The sequence below is a fragment of the Augochlora pura genome, chromosome 7 (genome assembly GCF_028453695.1).
Source record: "Augochlora pura isolate Apur16 chromosome 7, APUR_v2.2.1, whole genome shotgun sequence".
In the NCBI taxonomy this organism is placed as follows: domain Eukaryota; kingdom Metazoa; phylum Arthropoda; class Insecta; order Hymenoptera; family Halictidae; genus Augochlora; species Augochlora pura.
The window spans coordinates 78141-95576 of NC_135778.1; the positions used below are offsets into that span (position 1 = coordinate 78141).

At 35.9% G+C, this 17436-nt stretch overlaps 4 protein-coding genes across 5 annotated transcripts; 2 read left to right on the top strand and 2 right to left on the bottom strand.

The window, feature by feature from the left end:
* Positions 1-103: 103 nt before the first annotated feature.
* Positions 104-3563, bottom strand: LOC144473160 (motile sperm domain-containing protein 2). Its single transcript, XM_078186786.1, has 9 exons — positions 3219-3563; positions 2798-2941; positions 2499-2676; positions 2045-2414; positions 1899-1974; positions 1721-1830; positions 1436-1636; positions 1235-1366; positions 104-1164 (listed from the first exon to the last, which is right to left on the bottom strand). Exons 1-9 carry the CDS (start codon positions 3355-3357, stop codon positions 985-987), a joined length of 1530 nt encoding a protein of 509 aa, XP_078042912.1. The 5' UTR covers positions 3358-3563; the 3' UTR covers positions 104-984.
* Positions 3564-5059: 1496 nt separating this feature from the next.
* Positions 5060-9304, bottom strand: Vps26 (vacuolar protein sorting 26). 2 transcript variants are annotated; one of them, XR_013494515.1, is made up of 8 exons: positions 8731-9304; positions 8468-8611; positions 7659-8053; positions 7470-7576; positions 7086-7297; positions 6753-6990; positions 6534-6672; positions 5060-6458 (listed from the first exon to the last, which is right to left on the bottom strand). XR_013494515.1 is itself a non-coding variant. In XM_078186789.1 (7 exons), the coding sequence occupies exons 1-7, from the start codon at positions 8731-8733 to the stop codon at positions 6608-6610; spliced, it is 1164 nt and encodes a 387-aa protein (XP_078042915.1). In that variant the 5' UTR covers positions 8734-9303; the 3' UTR covers positions 5060-6607. The 2 variants fall into 2 exon arrangements, 1 of the variants encoding a protein (XP_078042915.1); XM_078186789.1 differs by having other exon boundaries at positions 5060-6672; positions 8731-9303.
* Positions 9305-9773: 469 nt separating this feature from the next.
* LOC144473164 (palmitoyltransferase ZDHHC3) lies at positions 9774-13356 on the top strand. Its single transcript, XM_078186791.1, has 7 exons — positions 9774-10559; positions 10701-10888; positions 10968-11153; positions 11224-11360; positions 11890-11974; positions 12041-12253; positions 12339-13356. Exons 2-7 carry the CDS (start codon positions 10808-10810, stop codon positions 12498-12500), a joined length of 864 nt encoding a protein of 287 aa, XP_078042917.1. The 5' UTR covers positions 9774-10559; positions 10701-10807; the 3' UTR covers positions 12501-13356.
* Positions 13357-14461: 1105 nt separating this feature from the next.
* On the top strand, positions 14462-17384 carry LOC144473166 (uncharacterized). Its single transcript, XM_078186793.1, has 3 exons — positions 14462-14759; positions 16015-16079; positions 16731-17384. Exons 2-3 carry the CDS (start codon positions 16047-16049, stop codon positions 17007-17009), a joined length of 312 nt encoding a protein of 103 aa, XP_078042919.1. The 5' UTR covers positions 14462-14759; positions 16015-16046; the 3' UTR covers positions 17010-17384.
* The last annotated feature ends 52 nt before the right edge of the window (positions 17385-17436 follow it).

Genomic DNA, 17436 nt, shown 5'->3' on the forward strand with positions numbered 1-17436 from the left:
TTGATTAGCTTTAAATGCACCCGTTTTATAATTGTATAGAATTGTGATTGAGAGATGTGTTCCGTTTTGTATGTACTTGAAACATTTGTAATACATTTCTACGTTCGTGTACAATACCTGTATTCTCTTCTTAAACATAAACGTTTGAACGATTTATTGATGTTGTTCTTAGTACAAAGTAATTAAATGATCAATCACTAGTCGGTAACACAAGTAAACAATAAACGTGTCTCGTAAAATGTAAATATAGTAAATATATAATAAATATAAATTTTATTGTAGTAACACAATTTATAAAGGCATTACCAAGAAAGTATAAATGTGTAAATATAATTAACTATTCATTAATTGAAGCATGTAATACAAAGAGAACTTAGTAGAAGACTCCCTTACTGTTTTAATACAAATTTGGTATGGTATATGCTAATATATATTATTGTATATATATATACACACATACAATTTTATATTTACTACTAGATATAAAAAAAAACGTACAAACAATATCATGTATTACACAATACGTTTTTAACAATGTAGAGATTAATTTGCATATAACACAAATGATTGATAAGCAAATTAAATTTCTGAGTCTTGGTGACGAATAATAAAGCACTACATGTATATAATTTATGCCGAATACGAACAGCGTATAGAAACATGTGTAAAACGTTATAAAAATAATTCTATTTAGTTATATATTTTTATAGTAATAATAACACATCTTCCTTCCTGATAAATATATTATACATAAAGATTCATTAAATAACAGCAACTTATTGCTTGTGTGCCAATAATGATGGATTCAAAAAGATTTTAACGTCATTGTACAACGCCGATATTGAAGAGACAAAGAACCATATGAGCTAGGAATAAAGAAAAGAACGAATGCCTATCAAATGCAACCATTTCACAAACATAAATACGGAACAATAAAAATGCCTATCGCATGTATAGATAACTCAAACACGTAGTGTCTAGTAGTTATATATGAGGAATATGACAGTCATCTTGCTCCATAGGCCCATTATTACTGTCAATCCTTAAAATGTAAATAATCAGCATAGCCATTACAATTGTCATTACTATAGAAAATAATTGTGAGTATTTTAAGAAAGTGACGTCGCTTCGAAGTCTCGCGTTACTTTCTTTCAATTGTGCTACCTGCAATTGTCAATTCAATTACGAATGATATTCTTCTTCATTTATTACAGAGTATTTCATTATCACTTACATTATGGAAAAGTGTGTCCATCGTTCTGCTTTCGGACATTCCGGACAATATAGAATGGGGTTTTAGTTTGTCATTACTATCAGCATCTCCATCGCAGCATCTTAATTTATGTTCCTCTGGCTTTATTTCACTCTACAAAGGAACAGATTGACAATTCTCTGCAGTTATGTTTTTTATAAAATTTGTTAGTGTTGTCACTACCTTCCAAAGTGCAGCTATTTCTTGAGCGGGAGTGTTCGGATCCTTCAACGGAATGCACGTAACTAAGAATCTTTCATTGTACAAAAGATTTCGTAAATTGTATCCAGGTTGCAAAACGACGGAAATAACCCGCTTAGTTTGTGCCAATATAACTCCTGAACTCAATCGCACTCTAAATTTTTCTGGAGACGTGGTTTTTACCTACAAATAATAATAATAGTAATAACAACAACAACAATAATACAACACTGTTTGCAGGACAAAAAATTCAGACACATTTAATACCTTATAAAACAGAGGCTTGTCGGTTGTTAAATTTTTGAGCGTTATTGTTCCAGCTGTTTCATTTCCCGTTTTCGTGAATGCGATTGTTTTTGGTTCGACAGACAGCAACACTATAATATATCATAATTAGGATGAAATAAAAGTTTAAACGGAGACCTATATAAAATTTGTTACTTACTCTCCTCTTCGTTTCCCTGTTCTCCAAAACTAGTTGGAGATTGCTCCAATAGCGGAGAACCTTCTGCAAAATGTACCTAAATATTCAAGAATAATTTAAAAATGCTTGAATATCGTACATTATATTACAAAATCTTAGTAATATACCTTTTTGTTGTCAAGTCTACCATTCATTGTAGTCTCCGCGTTCGCTTGTGCTTCTGGTACAAATTGAAAGGTATAATCGTTGCTACCACCCCAAGAGATAAGTATGTCACTCTGATTTACATACTCCTGAATACTGTTCTTTTGGACAAACTTAATTTTTGGAATTGCTTTAGGTGGCAACCACGATTTGATAACTTTGAAAGCAGCTTCTAATATCCATGGCATTTCAAATATAATGATGTAATTTAAAAAATTCGGATAATAATTTTTACAAAGACCAGTCATGTATTCGATAAAGGTCATATCCAAATTCGAGATGCCAGTGTCTGCCATATCAAAGAAAAGTGATATTTGATCGCCATTGGTATATCTGAAATAATAAAATGCGCACGCGAATGTCATCAATGTTTCTTGAATTGCATTAAATGATAAAAAATGAATAATTCTGTATTACCTTTCTAATCTTTCAAACCAGTACACTACAACCTTTTGTAATTCTTCATAGTCTTTACCTTTTTTCGTGTACAACTTACATCTAATAACAAACATTGTCTTGCCATCTCTGTCATGACCATGTATAAAACACAATCCATCCTCTAAATATTCTCTTTTGACCACATCTTCCGTAAGGTCTGTGATTAGATAACATTGATTCAATAACAATTTTACTATCAATACACAGTAAAGTCACACTAACTGGAATCTCAAGTGAAAAGCTGGCATTAATTAAAATGCTCACAATTAAATGCTCACCGTTTGCTCCAAAGGTTTTTCTCCAGAGACAAGTTTGCCACAACATGTTAAGTGCTTCGTCCACGTTGCAATCATTGTGTTCCAGAAACCTTTTCAACCAGGATTTCTTCTCTACTCTGGCAATATCGGCTGGATGGAAGGAATCTGAAATATCATTGCATTTTAATGGACCAGGTCAATTATATATTCACAACAATATATTACACGATTTAATATTTAAAATAGAACAAGAAAAATGTAGAGGAGTAAATAAAGTTAGAATCGTTTTTAATTGAAAATATGTACAAGGTAACACTAAAAGAATCGACCTTGGCTTGTGACATCAGCATTGGATTTTGCTCGTTTGTCCGAGTCACTCGTTGGACTTGCAATAACACACGAAGGAAGATTAATTTTAAGAAACGAAACTTCGTATACGTACCGGGAGCTGAGAATCCCGGGTCCAATAATTTTTTGAAAAACTTTTCACTCAGTTCCGTTAGCAATTCCGGCCGTACTTCCATCATTGAGTAACCTGCTGGAGGAAATGAAGCTTTGACCGGTAGTGAACTATAGAACATGATTGCCAGACGATAATTGTTTATCCAGACACCAGATCTGCGCGTAGAGAGGCGCGCATGCTAGTCGGACTTTAGATTGTACAATTTAATTTATTCACTTGCTTCCTTCAGTGCCACATGAATTTAGAATCTGCATTCTTTTCATCAGTATCAGATATTGATGTATTTATTCACCAAAATTTTATAAATTCGTAAATTGTGCATTAGAATTAAAAAAACATAATCGTTAAAAAATTCAAATCAAAATTGATTTGTTTCGTTTTTCTAATCGAAATCGAGTTGAAATTCTGTTACCGTATAACTAATACTTCGGTTGATTACAATTGCATATAAAATCGCAAAAATTTGAAATTTAAGAATTGAAATTTAAGATTAAACTTATTGCATTAAATGTTGGTCGACTCTGTTTTTTAGAGGCAATTATTTTTTTATAATTATTTATTATAACGTTCAAATCTGCTTGCGAAGGTGCCACGTAATCTATGTTGCAAAATACCTGGCTGAAGTGGTACGACCAAGTTCAATATCTACATGACTCATAAATATCAATCGATTCAACATTGAAGAGTTATTCAACCGAGTTCCATTAGTACATATACGATACCAATGCAGTTTATATACATGCAAAGTGAAATCTGCATTTTGCAACCAATTTCGACAATTGCAGCAAGCCCATATATGTATTTATGTATAATGTATATGTAGTATGTACTCCTGGGTATCTACATATATACATACAAAGTTCGATGTTGTGCATGTAATAAATATGCATTTTGATCTTTCTGAGTATCAAATATTTATTCACGGATGTATTGGAGTTCTATTGATTTTGCATAATGCATACACGTGAATTCTGTTCTTCATCGTGTATTCATATATATATATATATATTTAGCGCGCGAATGAATTCTACGGAAAAAAGAATAAATATCGAAATACATAATGTACGTGCGCATGGAGAACACGTGTGAATACATTTTACTATTATTTATAATTTAGTTGTAAATTATACACTGAGGTATACTAATTAGTATATTAATTGTGATATATTTAATTGCGATGAGAAATACATTACGAATTGGTGAAAATAAATATGTAGATGCAATTTTCTAAGAAATACTTAGCATCACACTTTAACCGTTTAACTTATTAAATTTGTACTGTATTATAATAAATTATTATAATAGTTATGTGAAATGATTACGCGCGGTTTGTATAATTTTACTATACATTTCTATTTTTTCTTTATATTCATATATTACTCTTCAAAAGAAAGTTAAAATAGGAACTATATATGTATACATAAATATATTGTATATGTACATATGTACATTGTTGGTATGTAACTTTAATTTGGTATTAAAAAGTTTGTTATTGGTATCATTCATTATGAAAATACAAGAATCTTATTTCTAAAAAACTTTATGAATTTAAAAATTAAACGACCTCGTCAATTATGTATTCATAAAAATCTTTGCATGTGTGAATGTAGCTTGTAGAAATACTTGTTTATTATAAATTTTATATTAAATTGTGAATATATATACGACTGTACAGTAATTTGGAAAGATAATATTGGATGCGTTAAAGTTGTTATAAACATATTTCGAACGAAAAATAACTTACAAATAATGAGTATAGAAATTTGGTATTATCCTAACAATTATATAGAAGAATAGGAAGGGTGTATGCATAAACAAACTAATCTTTTCCAATATACGTGCACACGAAGGCACACTGTATACGATATAATATTCTTATGCGGGCATTAAAATATACAACTAGTTTCATATCGTATGACAATATGTATATGTATATACAATATTTGACATGTCAAATAATTCACAAATAGTTTTATTTTTTTCTCGTTTCCGCTCTCTCTCTCTCTCTCTCTCTCTCTCTCTTGTACACATATATCTTTCTTGTCAACAAATAACAAAGGCTTGAAATATGAAAATTTTAATTTACAGAAAACAAAATTCTCAAATACACGAGACTGACTATTATGCACTTTTTTTAACAAGACTTTTACAGCCAGTCCATGTTAACACAGAATCGTACAAAACATTGGGTATTCCCTTTCGTATTGATATTACTTCCATCGTGATAGTACTAATCATACTATCTTGATAGAAGGGTACATCTTATTATAGTTTATTACTGTTTTCAGTATAATTACAATCGATCTTGATACTTTGTGTGTGTGTGTGTATATATAATCCAGCCTGTTACTACTGTTATCATTAAAAATTATATATATGCATATATATATTCACACACATATTGTAATATGTATGTATATGTCTATAAATACATGTGGAGCCATCCCATTTTTAATCTATCATAGTCCACTCGTATATTAATAAAGGCATACTAAAATTGAGCAGGCATACTAAGGCATACATTTCTTAGAATGATTTATATCAAGAATCTTCATGTTTACATACAAATTCTATTAAAAAAGTAATAGGTGTATATATTTCAATAATTTGTATATACAATTATATCAAACTCTGAAACAAAATTTATCGTTATTACATTACTGAGTGATACGCCATGTATCTTAATGTATCGTAGCAACGATTTGCTTCGAAATATTAACAAGAAGTTTTCTTTTTTTTCAAAACATCACTCTTGCTGTTCCACAAATTATTTCGACAGTACAGTATGTTGCATATAAAAGCGTTCCTCCATTAAATGCCTTTATTATATATTGATTGCAGACTAGAAGAATGGATTAAAATAGGGCGACCGTTGTGAGTATATGTATATTCATCTCAGATTTATAAAACTCTCGCATGACAGTTAAGTAGTCATACAAGAGGTTTCGAATTTCAAGAATCAATCTAGTGGCTGAAGGCATCATTTGTATAACACAGAATAAGTTTGTATAAAATATTCAGAACACTGTAACATTTAGATGCCATTCAATAATATACCACTGATTTAAATTCAATCATTAAATTCTCCGTTTATGTATACTCATTTTACATGGTTGCGTTATTTCATTTCTGTAACATTATTTTTTTTTCTCTCATTTTTAATCGTTTCAGGTCTGTTCCACCAGACATCATAGCATATTTCCTATAGATTTCAATAATCTGAAATTTTGATCGATAATTGGCTACTTATTCAATGTATCACCTGCATTATTTATAGGTATCCAAAATATTTACAACTTTGTTCGCAGGTGTTCCCATTTTCTCGCTGTTCTTAAAATTCAATTTCTCTTTATGATGTAAGAGAAATTCTAGTCAACGCTACGAGTTTCATCCGTGATGATCCATCCCTCTATGGTGTTATAGTTTCCTTGAACTAGTAAGATTTTTCATTGTCTTCGTTAACTGCTTTATGCGCGAACGTTCAGTTACTTTCAGGGTTAACTTCCTTTTCACCTTCACCATCTCCTTCTTCGCGTGTCATGCCTTCTATCGGAGCTGGTGCATCTTCTACGCTTGTTAGATTACTAGATGGCAGTTGCCCTGGCGGTACTGTGGATGGCACGGATGGTGGACCATTTTGAGCGGCTCCTTGTGGGAATCCCGTTTCTGCGGAGACTAAGTGTGATGGCATATGAGGTGAAGCTGTCTGAGATTTTCTACTTTTCTCGCCCTTTCTCCATAATGTTATTTCCTGAAACAGAACGAAAATATTATGTCATTGTACAATGCACTTGGTTACCGTTTCCTAAAACTTCTTAATGGAACACTTTATATTTTCAAACTTACTTGCTGCTTGAAGTATCTGCGATCTTCTTCGTCCATGAGGACTAAATTAAGGTAGTATCTAACGCTAAATTTCTTATTAATTTCACGCATTGTCGGCGCCAAGTCGTACCCCGCTAGAAACACTCGTATGGGAATGGATTCGCCACGAACAGGTGCGCCATCCATTATTTCGTACTTGGCTATTGTTTCATTTTCCGTGAACGTGTGTGGACCTTCAAATATGTATTCTAATTATTACTTTGGTACATTGAGTTACAGTTAATGAACACAGAAAAAACAAAATACTTTCTCCATTGCGCTCGTAGGTTGATAAAAGTATTGAAATTATAACAACGGCTATCGTAATTAATTTTATTTAAATAAAAGAGAGAAAGTATACAATACCAGAACCAGTGGTCTCCCGTTTTATTATGGCGATTTCCATGTGTTTGATTTTAATTCTAACCAAAAGAAAATAGATTTTTCCAACAATGACATCTTTCAAGTGATATCTGAAACAGAATTTGCATGGTAAAAGTGACAGAAAACATGACTTTGATCAAGTAGAGGAGCATGAATAATTGATCAACCTACTTGCTTTTATTATACTCAAATTCGATATGCAAACAGTCTTCGATTCCAACTTCCATTTTAATAGGATTATTCATGTCTGGATAGGAACTAAGAGTGTGCACAACTAATTCAAGTTCTTTAACAATATCGCTAAGTCTTCGTACAATTGTCACTTTTAAGAAATATCTTAGCCGCACATTAGCTCCTGTGTAGCTCTCAAATGGTTTCTCTACGTTGGCAAATTCAAAAGTGTACACAGTGTTATGAGTTAATTCGCCTGGCCTGGCCAGTTCTTTAACCAAACTTGTGAATTCATGACGATTTCCTCTATCATAATATAATTCTATTTGTCCAATAAATTCTACTTTTACACCCTGATGTTCTAGCTTGCCAGCCTTCCTAAGACTAATGTTAATCTGTAATTAATAATGCAGTCATCACAATATATATTCATTAAGCAAACTATTTAAATTACATTGCTTTATAACTGAATGCTTTTCGGCAAGTAATCCAAATAAATGAACGATATTGAGCCATCGAGTGGCTACGTTACAATTTGGCTAGATATTACATAAAGTGCGTGTATATATACGGGTAAACGTATACGATGGAATTTTGAATAATCGTATGTAGGATATAAAGAAAAGCTTCTTTTTTAAACTGAAAGAAGATAACTACTTCAGATTACAATGTGGTTAAATGTCTTGGAACTGTGTATAATACATGGATACATTCAAAGTATCAATCAACCCTTGTGTACTATAAATGATATTATCCGTTAGTGTTTACACCTTTTCAGCAGTAGCAATTTGTTTAGCAAACATTTTTACCTTTCCAGATACGGTCTCCCCGTCATAGTATAACAAGTGGTGCTCTTTTTTCCCATCTTCGGATTTGATCTCTGCAGACATCCTGGTATCTGCACCATCCAAGGTAATCTCTATGTCAGCCGACTGACCGAATCCAAAGAAACTCTACGGGGCGAAACGAAATTAAACGTCATCAAGAAATCTAGTAAAACCGTGAAATTTTACAACGAACGATTCTGCGTGTCCCTAAGATAGGCTATCCATTAATCAAAGCATTAACATACCATTTTTCGTAAAAAAGAACGACCTTGTAGAAACGATCACACGTGTCACAGTAATCGTGTTCGCGTTGATTAGTGCAACGTGCAAAATCAATGAAAAATTCTTGAAGGCAACATTTTTTTCGTCTAGAAACGAGAAAAGTTGGGTTATTTTTTGCTTGCTTCCTCCCAAAAGTCACAAGTAGCCAATATGGCTGCGCAGTACGGCCCCCACCCTTCGTCGTGTACTGTCAAACTTGCAGTCGCATGCAAGAACACGACGGACAGACGATTGATACCGGTGCTATCTAGTATTATTTACAAACCATTCTTATTCACTTTGAACTTTCCATCGGTTTAATTGGATAACGCTGCGCGGTTGCTAGTCGCAATCGTGTGCCTTCATTGAAAACATTTGCCCCATTCGAATGCCAGGCCAGGTGCGTTCGTAATTACGTTCGATGGCGAACATCGGCGACTGTTGGCGATGGCGATGGCGTTGGCGATGGTGACGGCGACGATGACGGTGCCGGTGACGGTGACGATGACGTTTCGAAACCGAACTACATATACATACACATTACATTTGTAATTGTAATTAACACGTGATAACGTCGCAGATCATGTATTTCAGAACGGAACTACGCATCGAAATCTTCAATCGTCTTGTTCCCGAATTGAACAGTCTTTCTTAAATTTCTATCTACCATGACTTCATGGTTTCATGGTAAAACCATGGTTTTAACGTTTAAACATTTCAAATTTAAACGTTAAAAAGTGCGGTAAAATTCGAACATTCGGAAAGATTTTGCGCAACTGACAATGAATGTTCTTACCGGGGATTGAAATGTTTTCGTACATAATTCTTTCAAGCGATTATATCGTGTACATCGATTTCAACTGAAACAGTTACGAAGAACCGAAAGAACCTTGTAACTGTTACATGTAAGGTACATACATGCACATGTAAGTATGTATGATATGCAGTAATAAGAGCTACTTCTGCACATGTTTCTTACTCTTTAAGCTGGCGGGCACATCCCCACCATTTTCTGCGCATCCAATCTGTAATAAATACTATTTCAGCAGTGAATCGTCAGCCAATCGTAGCAAAGAAAATTTCTATATTGAGCTTCGCTAACGGATCAAGCTGCGACCTGGTGGTGTACGACGGTAAGACCGATTATAATACACATGCAGTGTATAAATGCACCTACGCGTGTGAACGCATACGCACCGATCACTGGTTCCTGAAGATTGTTAAAGTTTCGCATCTACATGTTGCAACTTGTACTGTGCGTTAACGCATACTAACGCATTTCCATCCATCGAAAACATCTGTCAGGTCCATGGTTCCGTCGTCTCATTCCCGTTCGAATGCCAAGTACGTTCGTAATACGCGTACGTATGTACATGTTGTGTATCATGTACCGTTCAATGGCGAGTATCGGTGACGTTTAGAAATCGAACCAGTACACATCGTCATCATAATCTACACTACACGTGATAACGAGTTCAAGTTCCGTTTTGTGGTCGGCTTACTAAACGATATATATATATATATATATATATATATATATATATATATATATATGTACATTGTACTTGAACCGTTTTTTATGAGAGAACATTCGTTGGATATTTAATGGTAACCCCGTAGAAACGGCGCGATTGTTTATTAATGGATGGACCTAGCCAGGCCAATTACGCGAGAGGTGACAACAGAAAAATCAATTCTGTAACTCGATATTCATAGTATATGTTATGCGTATTATTGGAGACGATACAATAAAGAAATTTTGAATGAATAACAATACGTGCTGTTCAGTTCTCGCGAGCCAAAGCGGTGCAGCGTAAGTAGTTTGTACAAGGTTATAATAAAGTTTTGCTCGACAACCAACTGTGTCTCGCTAATTTTTCGTCACTTTTGAGACAGACTGTCACGGTCTGTGATTCATATGTATCTTAATTTTTTTAATATGTATTCGTTTCAGGCAATGGACTATGATTCCATTAATAAATTATGATTATATTAATCAGCGTTATTTGTGTTTTCATATGTATAATTAATGTTTGAGGACATTGTTGGTAATTCTAAATCATGGATTATGATTATATTACCTTTCAAAGAGAAAGAGATGTTCATAATAGATGTTATGGTGGAAGATTATGGTGTATTAAAGTACGTATACATACACAATTTATTTTCTTTCTTTCTTGTTTTGACGGCAGCTTATGATACATATGTTCTTTGTTTGCAGGACATATGTGGAATTATATGCGCAGTTTTAACATGGTTGTTAATCATCTATGCAGAATTTGTTGTGATGGCAGTAATCCTTATTCCTACAATAAATTCTCTATATTCCGGTCTAAACACTGCAATATTTCAGTCGTTAACTTTCTTAGCCTTTGCTTCTCATTTGAGGACAATGTTCACAGATCCAGTAAGTATTATTGCACACAATAATTTGTACCATGGTAATTCACAATATTAGCAATTATGTTTATGCATAGGGTGCTGTTCCAAAAGGTAACGCAACAAAAGAGATGATAGAACAAATGGGATTTAGAGGTGGACAATTAATTTTTAAATGTCCAAAGTGCTGCTCTATTAAACCAGATAGAGCACATCACTGTTCTGTTTGCCAAAGGTACATTTTTCTTATACAACTTTATTAGGTAAATCTTACATTTAGAGCAGGCGAATTGGACGATCTTGACCTATGTTCTCAAAGCCATAGTTTCAAACAATATTTTCCCCATAGATATTACCGTCGTTTGGCTTTCGATTCCGAAATACTCTCGGGCAAAACGTGAAATATTCGACAATTATTATAGAAATTATCTGACCTATTTTAATAAAGATTTAAACGAGATCTAATCCAGACAACGCCTAGGAAAAAAAAAACGAACATTGTGAGCGTCGTCGAGTTAACCGTGTTAAACGAGCCCTTTGCACCTCCTCCCCATCTAATCCTGATGAATTCGAAATTGGTTTCAGCAGTCCAATTTCGGAGAGTGTCCCTGATAACATGTGTCAATCTATTCTTGTTCATAACATTTATAATTAGAAAGAAGCGATGGCTAAAACGACGGTCATCCGATCTGCTTTCCCTAAACATAAGGTTCACCTAATGTTACATACTAATCGAATGACAATTCTTTCATACCTTTCCACAGATGTATTAGAAAAATGGACCACCATTGTCCGTGGGTGAATAATTGTGTCGGAGAAAATAATCAAAAGTATTTCGTACTGTTCACGGTAAGTGTCTCTGTGTACTGGAAACAAACTGGAACTCAAATTAATTCTTTACGATATATATTTCAGTTCTATATAGCTGGAATGTCGTTGCAGTCCTTATTCTTATGTATACAACAGTTTACAACGTGTGTAAGACAAGAGTGGAAGGAATGTTCTACATTCAGTCCACCTGCAACGGTGGTGCTTTTACTTTTCTTAGCTTTCGAGGCACTTCTCTTTGCCATTTTTACCGCTGTAATGTTGGGAACACAACTGCAAGCCATTTGGAATGACGAAACTGTATGTAAATTAATTGTTGCACGTTGGTAAATGAAAATTTATTAATTCTTTAAATGTCGTACCAAGTCACGTGTTCTTCTTATAGGGCATTGAACAACTCAAGAAAGAAGAAGCCAGATGGGTCCGTAATAGCAAATGGAAATCCATTCAAGCCGTGTTTGGAAGATTTTCAGTTGCATGGTTCTCGCCATTTACCTCGCCTCCAAAGTGCAAAACAAAGCTAGATTCTTATTTATATTCGGTGTAATGTATTCGATTACATGGCTACATCCCAGGGATATTTAATACATGTAAATATAGACTACATATAGTATACATATACTTATATATACATATTTATGTATGTATAAACTATATACGTATATGACGTATCATGAAGTCGTGTACAAGTGAATAGAATAGAATTTGTAATTTTATACCATCATCTAAAGATTCATTGCGACCATATTTTAAATGTACTTAAAAATGCGCGCATACGTTTAATATATACTTCTTATATATATAATATAAGTATGAAAACATAAACATTTGTAAATTATCGAACATATTATCATGTTATGCTTGTTGTAAAGCTTTTTGTATTTAGATTTTGGTATCGTTGTGTCATGCTAGCGACACGTTTAAAATGTTCATAAATGTTTCATTCGTGGTACGTGGAACATATATACGTTCATAATCGGCATGGTAAGCATTAGCGTTACAAACATGTATATGCGACAAGGAATACGTGGAACATGACATTAATTTTGAAATCGAGGTTTCGCACACTCTAGATTCTAGTTAATGTAGGGTGCACATTGTGATACGTAGCGCATTGCATTTTCAAAAAGAATTTAGAATTATTTATTGTAGACTGATGGTTACGCTATATTTCGAAATCGACTGTAATTATTTGATGAATTATCGGGATACGGAAATTTCGACTAGACAATAATGTCAAGAATCCAGTGATTGTTACGGGCAGCTGCAAGTTTATTCTAAGACGTCTGATTTTTTCGAGCAGGCATATCATAATTTAATTCCATTTCCTTATCCTTCGATTTTGTATTTATATGAGGATACCTGATTTTTTGTATAAATAAATTGTTGTACAGTTTCTTATATTTATCGGTAGTATCTCTTCTATTGTAGTTTGAACTAGTATCTTTCGAGTAACCTAGAGATATTGTGATCGCCCATCATTCAAGAATGTATGTATAGTGCGAACAGTAATTTCTGAAAGTATCATTGAGAAATTTCAAAAGGAACTGTGAAGATGGAGCAATTTTTATACGTGACTAGAAAATGAATTATCCTTTAAATATATTTTAATGTAAACGTATTTTTGAGAAACTAATATTTTCGCTGTGAAAATGTGTGTCCGGGTAAGGTATATTGTTAAGGGAAGCAAAATTTCAGCGATACGATTAAAAGAAAGTTCATTCTCTTCGAAATAACGATTAGAAACAACATTTTTGTGAGTTACATCGTGTTCTTTGTACTTCATTTGTTAAATTCCAAAGTAAATACTAAGCTGAAAAAGAGGGGAAAGGATGAAAAACAATCGAAAATAATCGCAAAATATAAAAGAATATTTGATCGTAACACAGTCTCTATGTCCGAAAAAGAAGTTATACATTTAGCTGTTGATTGATTTAGTTATTTATTTAGATACCGCGGAAGAGCAAATACAAAATCTTGCTTTAGAATCTCGATTAACTCGTTTTCATAATTTCAGCGAGAAAAATGTATTTTTCGAATACAGCTATAAAATTGAAATAGTATTTACTCGACAGCATAGAGATTTCATTTGAATTTCCGGTAGGACATTTATTTCTGTTGTCGATAGTTTTAACGAGCTTCAAAGAACTCATCGGTTCATTTCAGAATATGTATCTTGACAGTACTCGAACCCCACCAAGGACTCATTGGAGAAACATTATTCGAATTTCGTGATATTTTTATGGATGGAGGATCGGTATTCGGTAATGATCGCGTTTATCGCCGCAACAGACACGATTCTGAAACGTTCTTACCGAAGCCCCGAAGAAGTTGTCAAGCGTCGTGCGGTTTCTTATTAAACGATTTCTAACGCTAATCGCGTGCGTGTCGTGAGCATTTAAGTTCGCGAGAACTTGATAAAAACCGAGCAGCGCTGTCGGCAAAACCCGAGGTTGCTAGTTTTCCACTTTCATCGGCTTCCGTTTCAACCATTCAGCTCGGCTCGGCTCGACGCTGTTCCGTTCCGCTCCGTTCGGCTCTGTTCTGCTTTGCTCCGTTCTGCTCGCAATCAACTCGCAATCATCGGCTCGGCTCTGCTCCGCACTTGGTCTCGGTCTTCGTCTTCGTATTCGTCTTGGACACGCGACGCGACGCGACGTGGGGGCGCATACAACAGCCTGCACTGGCAGCGGCAAGGTCGTTAAACGTGCCCAGATCGAATAGATAGAGGAAACGGTCTCGGGCATCGTGCTGTTGTATACGAACGCTCGAGGAGCGGCTTTCACTTTTGCCACGGCTGTTCTCGGTGAGTTTCAACCATGAACGATCGTTCAATTTTTCGACGCCGAGGATTGCTGTCGCCTTCGAAGGTTTTACACGATATCGTTCGGGTCCAATGTTCGATCGTTCTCTCGCGGTTCTTTGTTAGATCCTGGATATTCCGGAGAGAACTTGTTTCCATAAAGTGATCGTTTTGTGGGAAATTGTACGTAGAAATTGTCGTACGAGGTAATAAGTTCAATTTGATCGATAGACTGCGTGTAGCTTTTTGGGCCAAACACGATAGCAGGGCTAGCTTTCTCTTCGAGGGAACAGTGGAGCCGAAATCTAAAGGATATGTAGTTCCAGGTGTCGTTAACACGTTTCAGACGCGCACACAACATTGTTATACACTAGATGGAAATTGCTCTCGGTAAATCGAACCTCGGATTTCCGTAATCTTGATTTCAAGAATCGTCGGTTGACGGTCAAAGAGCGGAAGTGGAATTGACCAGTCTTTTGTCAGACCGGCTGAATCAATCGGTCTGCTTGATCGGGACCATTTTGTGACATAAACGATTACAAAATCGTGCAGTATCGCGTTTAGAGCTTGGACGTTACAGTGTCGAATATAACGTTTCGTTACGGAGATAACGGAACGAGAATCATTTACGAACGTTTCTTCTGCTGAAAAAAAGTGCAATTTCTTTTGCCGAGTAATCGTGAGAAATCTGCTGAGCAGAGGTCGTGGAAAAAGAAAATGAAACGTACCTTACACGGTCGTTAATATACCGATACGTAAACGCGTTGCGTGCGTACGTTAATAAAGACGAGAAAACGCGTTGCGTTCTTTTAACTATCGATTACGTTGATAAATACATAAACGTTTCGCATGCAACGTTCGTTCCGCGAGCGAAACATTCCGCAAGATGTCATTCGAATGCGAAACAGCGAACGGCCGGTGCTTCTTTAATTAGTAATCTTCGGAGATCTTTTTCTTCCCCATATCCAGATCCGTCGGCGCGTTGGTAAAACGGCGATTCGTAGATTACACGGGTGTTTGAGCACGAGCCGTCGAGCCTCGTCGAATCGACTAATTCGAAGCAAGGGTATAATTGCCGCTTGTCTCAAGAACCCGAACACGATATTGCAAGATCGAACTTTTCTAACATACTTTGTCATAATCAGAATCGTTGGTGGGCCAAAGGACGCGCGATGTTTTAGCAAATATTTGTCGAAAGTGTTATTTCAGTTTCTCGTTTTATGCAGACATGCACGTGTCTGTTCTTCGATCGTTTCAGCGACTCCAGCCGCCAATATTGCGAGGACCGAGATGACTTGGAACGGTTTCACCTTATTATTGGTGGTACGTTAGAGTGTGTGAGCATTCCGTTATGTTATCGTAATATTATCGATGTGTAGAATTGTGTAGAATTGTGTAGAAATAATTTCGTTCGAACGTATCTATTACATACGATCGCAAAGGCGAACTTCACCGAGCATCCGAACCGTACGCTTCTTCCAATTAATAGTTTTCGCCGATGAGAAGTTAACGCGGTAAACGAGATAACAGCCGTCGTTTATAATGACGTTACCTCCGCGAAATCTGAACGATTCGACTTGGTCTTTTTTTTCAGTTTGTGGCATCGGCGCGTAAAAAACTCCGTTTAGGCGTACAATCGCTATTCTAGATTTTCCGAGATGCGTATCTGACACGGTTAGCTCGTGCCCGTTACAATATAGCGATTGCATTATGTATTTTACGTTAACGATATCAAACTAGCAATAAATAATACACCGTTGGGCAGTAAATTTCACAGGTTTATAAAAAATGGTGATTTGTGCGGGAAAAATTTATAAGAAAACGGTGGAAAGAGCCGAAATACTAAGACGACTTTAGACCGCGCTTCGCCGGGAAATGATCGATAAACTCCTGCTTGTTACATGCGGAACGTATTCGATCAAAATGTTTCGTTCATACATACGCTGTAGTACCAATGAGTCGTTACGCTTGCAGCAGGGTCTACTTCTATCGACAGTAATGACGACATTGTTGGCCCGGACAGCGTCCGCTTACGATCCCGGCGACAAATCGTTGAAGGACATCCTGCTGCCGGAAGGCCAGTTCGAGGCGTTCTACCTGAAAGGATCTCAGGAGGAGGAGCAGAACGCGGTCCGACCGGCTCATCTTCACGGGTCGTTTCACCAGTTCAGGAACCCGGCACTGATCAACGCTCCCAACAGCGCAGCCTACGGGTTTCGTTTCGATGGGAAGCGCCGTTTCAACTACGAGTAAAACAGCCGTCGCCGTATCGGCGGAAAGCGCGACTTCTTGTCGCAGTGCGACCACCGGCCATCGCTGTATCGCGTGTCTTGGTCGCGGACCTTGGAACCACCCCATCTTCGCACGGTACGCCACTTTCGTTTCTCCGTCGAACGGAGCTGCGCCGATGAAAAACGCTTGCGTATCTTATCGCCGAAATTAAAAACTGATCAGAGTCGTCCGTTTGTTTTTAATTTCGGCAATTTCTATTCCGTCCAGCTCGACGTAGCCCGGCCCAGCTCGGTCCAGCCGGCTCGAGCCGTTCGCGCTCCGTTGATTCGATTCGCGGAGCGATAAGACGATCCTGTATTTTGTATACCGTATGCATTAGACACTTTTACCATGGAACGCTGCATCATTTTATTTATTGTACTGAAACCTTATCCCGTGATCTCCCGCC

Bases quoted from the DNA above. Each gene is read 5' to 3' on its own strand.
- Vps26 (XM_078186789.1), bottom strand. The intron at 7,298-7,469 runs GTATTGTATACT...ACATATTTGAAG, and splicing joins ACGGGAGACCACTGGTTCTG to GTCCACACACGTTCACGGAA. The intron at 6,991-7,085 runs GTAAGTTTGAAA...GTTCTGTTTCAG, and splicing joins GCAGATACTTCAAGCAGCAA to GAAATAACATTATGGAGAAA.
- LOC144473166 (XM_078186793.1), top strand. From the start codon at position 16,047: ATGACTTGGAACGGTTTCACCTTATTATTGGTG. The intron at 16,080-16,730 runs GTACGTTAGAGT...TTACGCTTGCAG, and splicing joins GTTTCACCTTATTATTGGTG to CAGGGTCTACTTCTATCGAC.
- LOC144473160 (XM_078186786.1), bottom strand. From the start codon at position 3,357: ATGTTCTATAGTTCACTACCGGTCAAAGCTTCATTTCCTCCAGCAGGT. The intron at 1,975-2,044 runs GTATATTACTAA...TTGAATATTTAG, and splicing joins GTAGACTTGACAACAAAAAG to GTACATTTTGCAGAAGGTTC. The intron at 1,367-1,435 runs GTAGTGACAACA...GTTCCTTTGTAG, and splicing joins AAATAGCTGCACTTTGGAAG to AGTGAAATAAAGCCAGAGGA.
- LOC144473164 (XM_078186791.1), top strand. From the start codon at position 10,808: ATGGATTATGATTATATTACCTTTCAAAGAGAAAGAGATGTTCATAAT. The intron at 11,154-11,223 runs GTAAGTATTATT...GTTTATGCATAG, and splicing joins GGACAATGTTCACAGATCCA to GGTGCTGTTCCAAAAGGTAA. The intron at 12,254-12,338 runs GTATGTAAATTA...TTCTTCTTATAG, and splicing joins CCATTTGGAATGACGAAACT to GGCATTGAACAACTCAAGAA.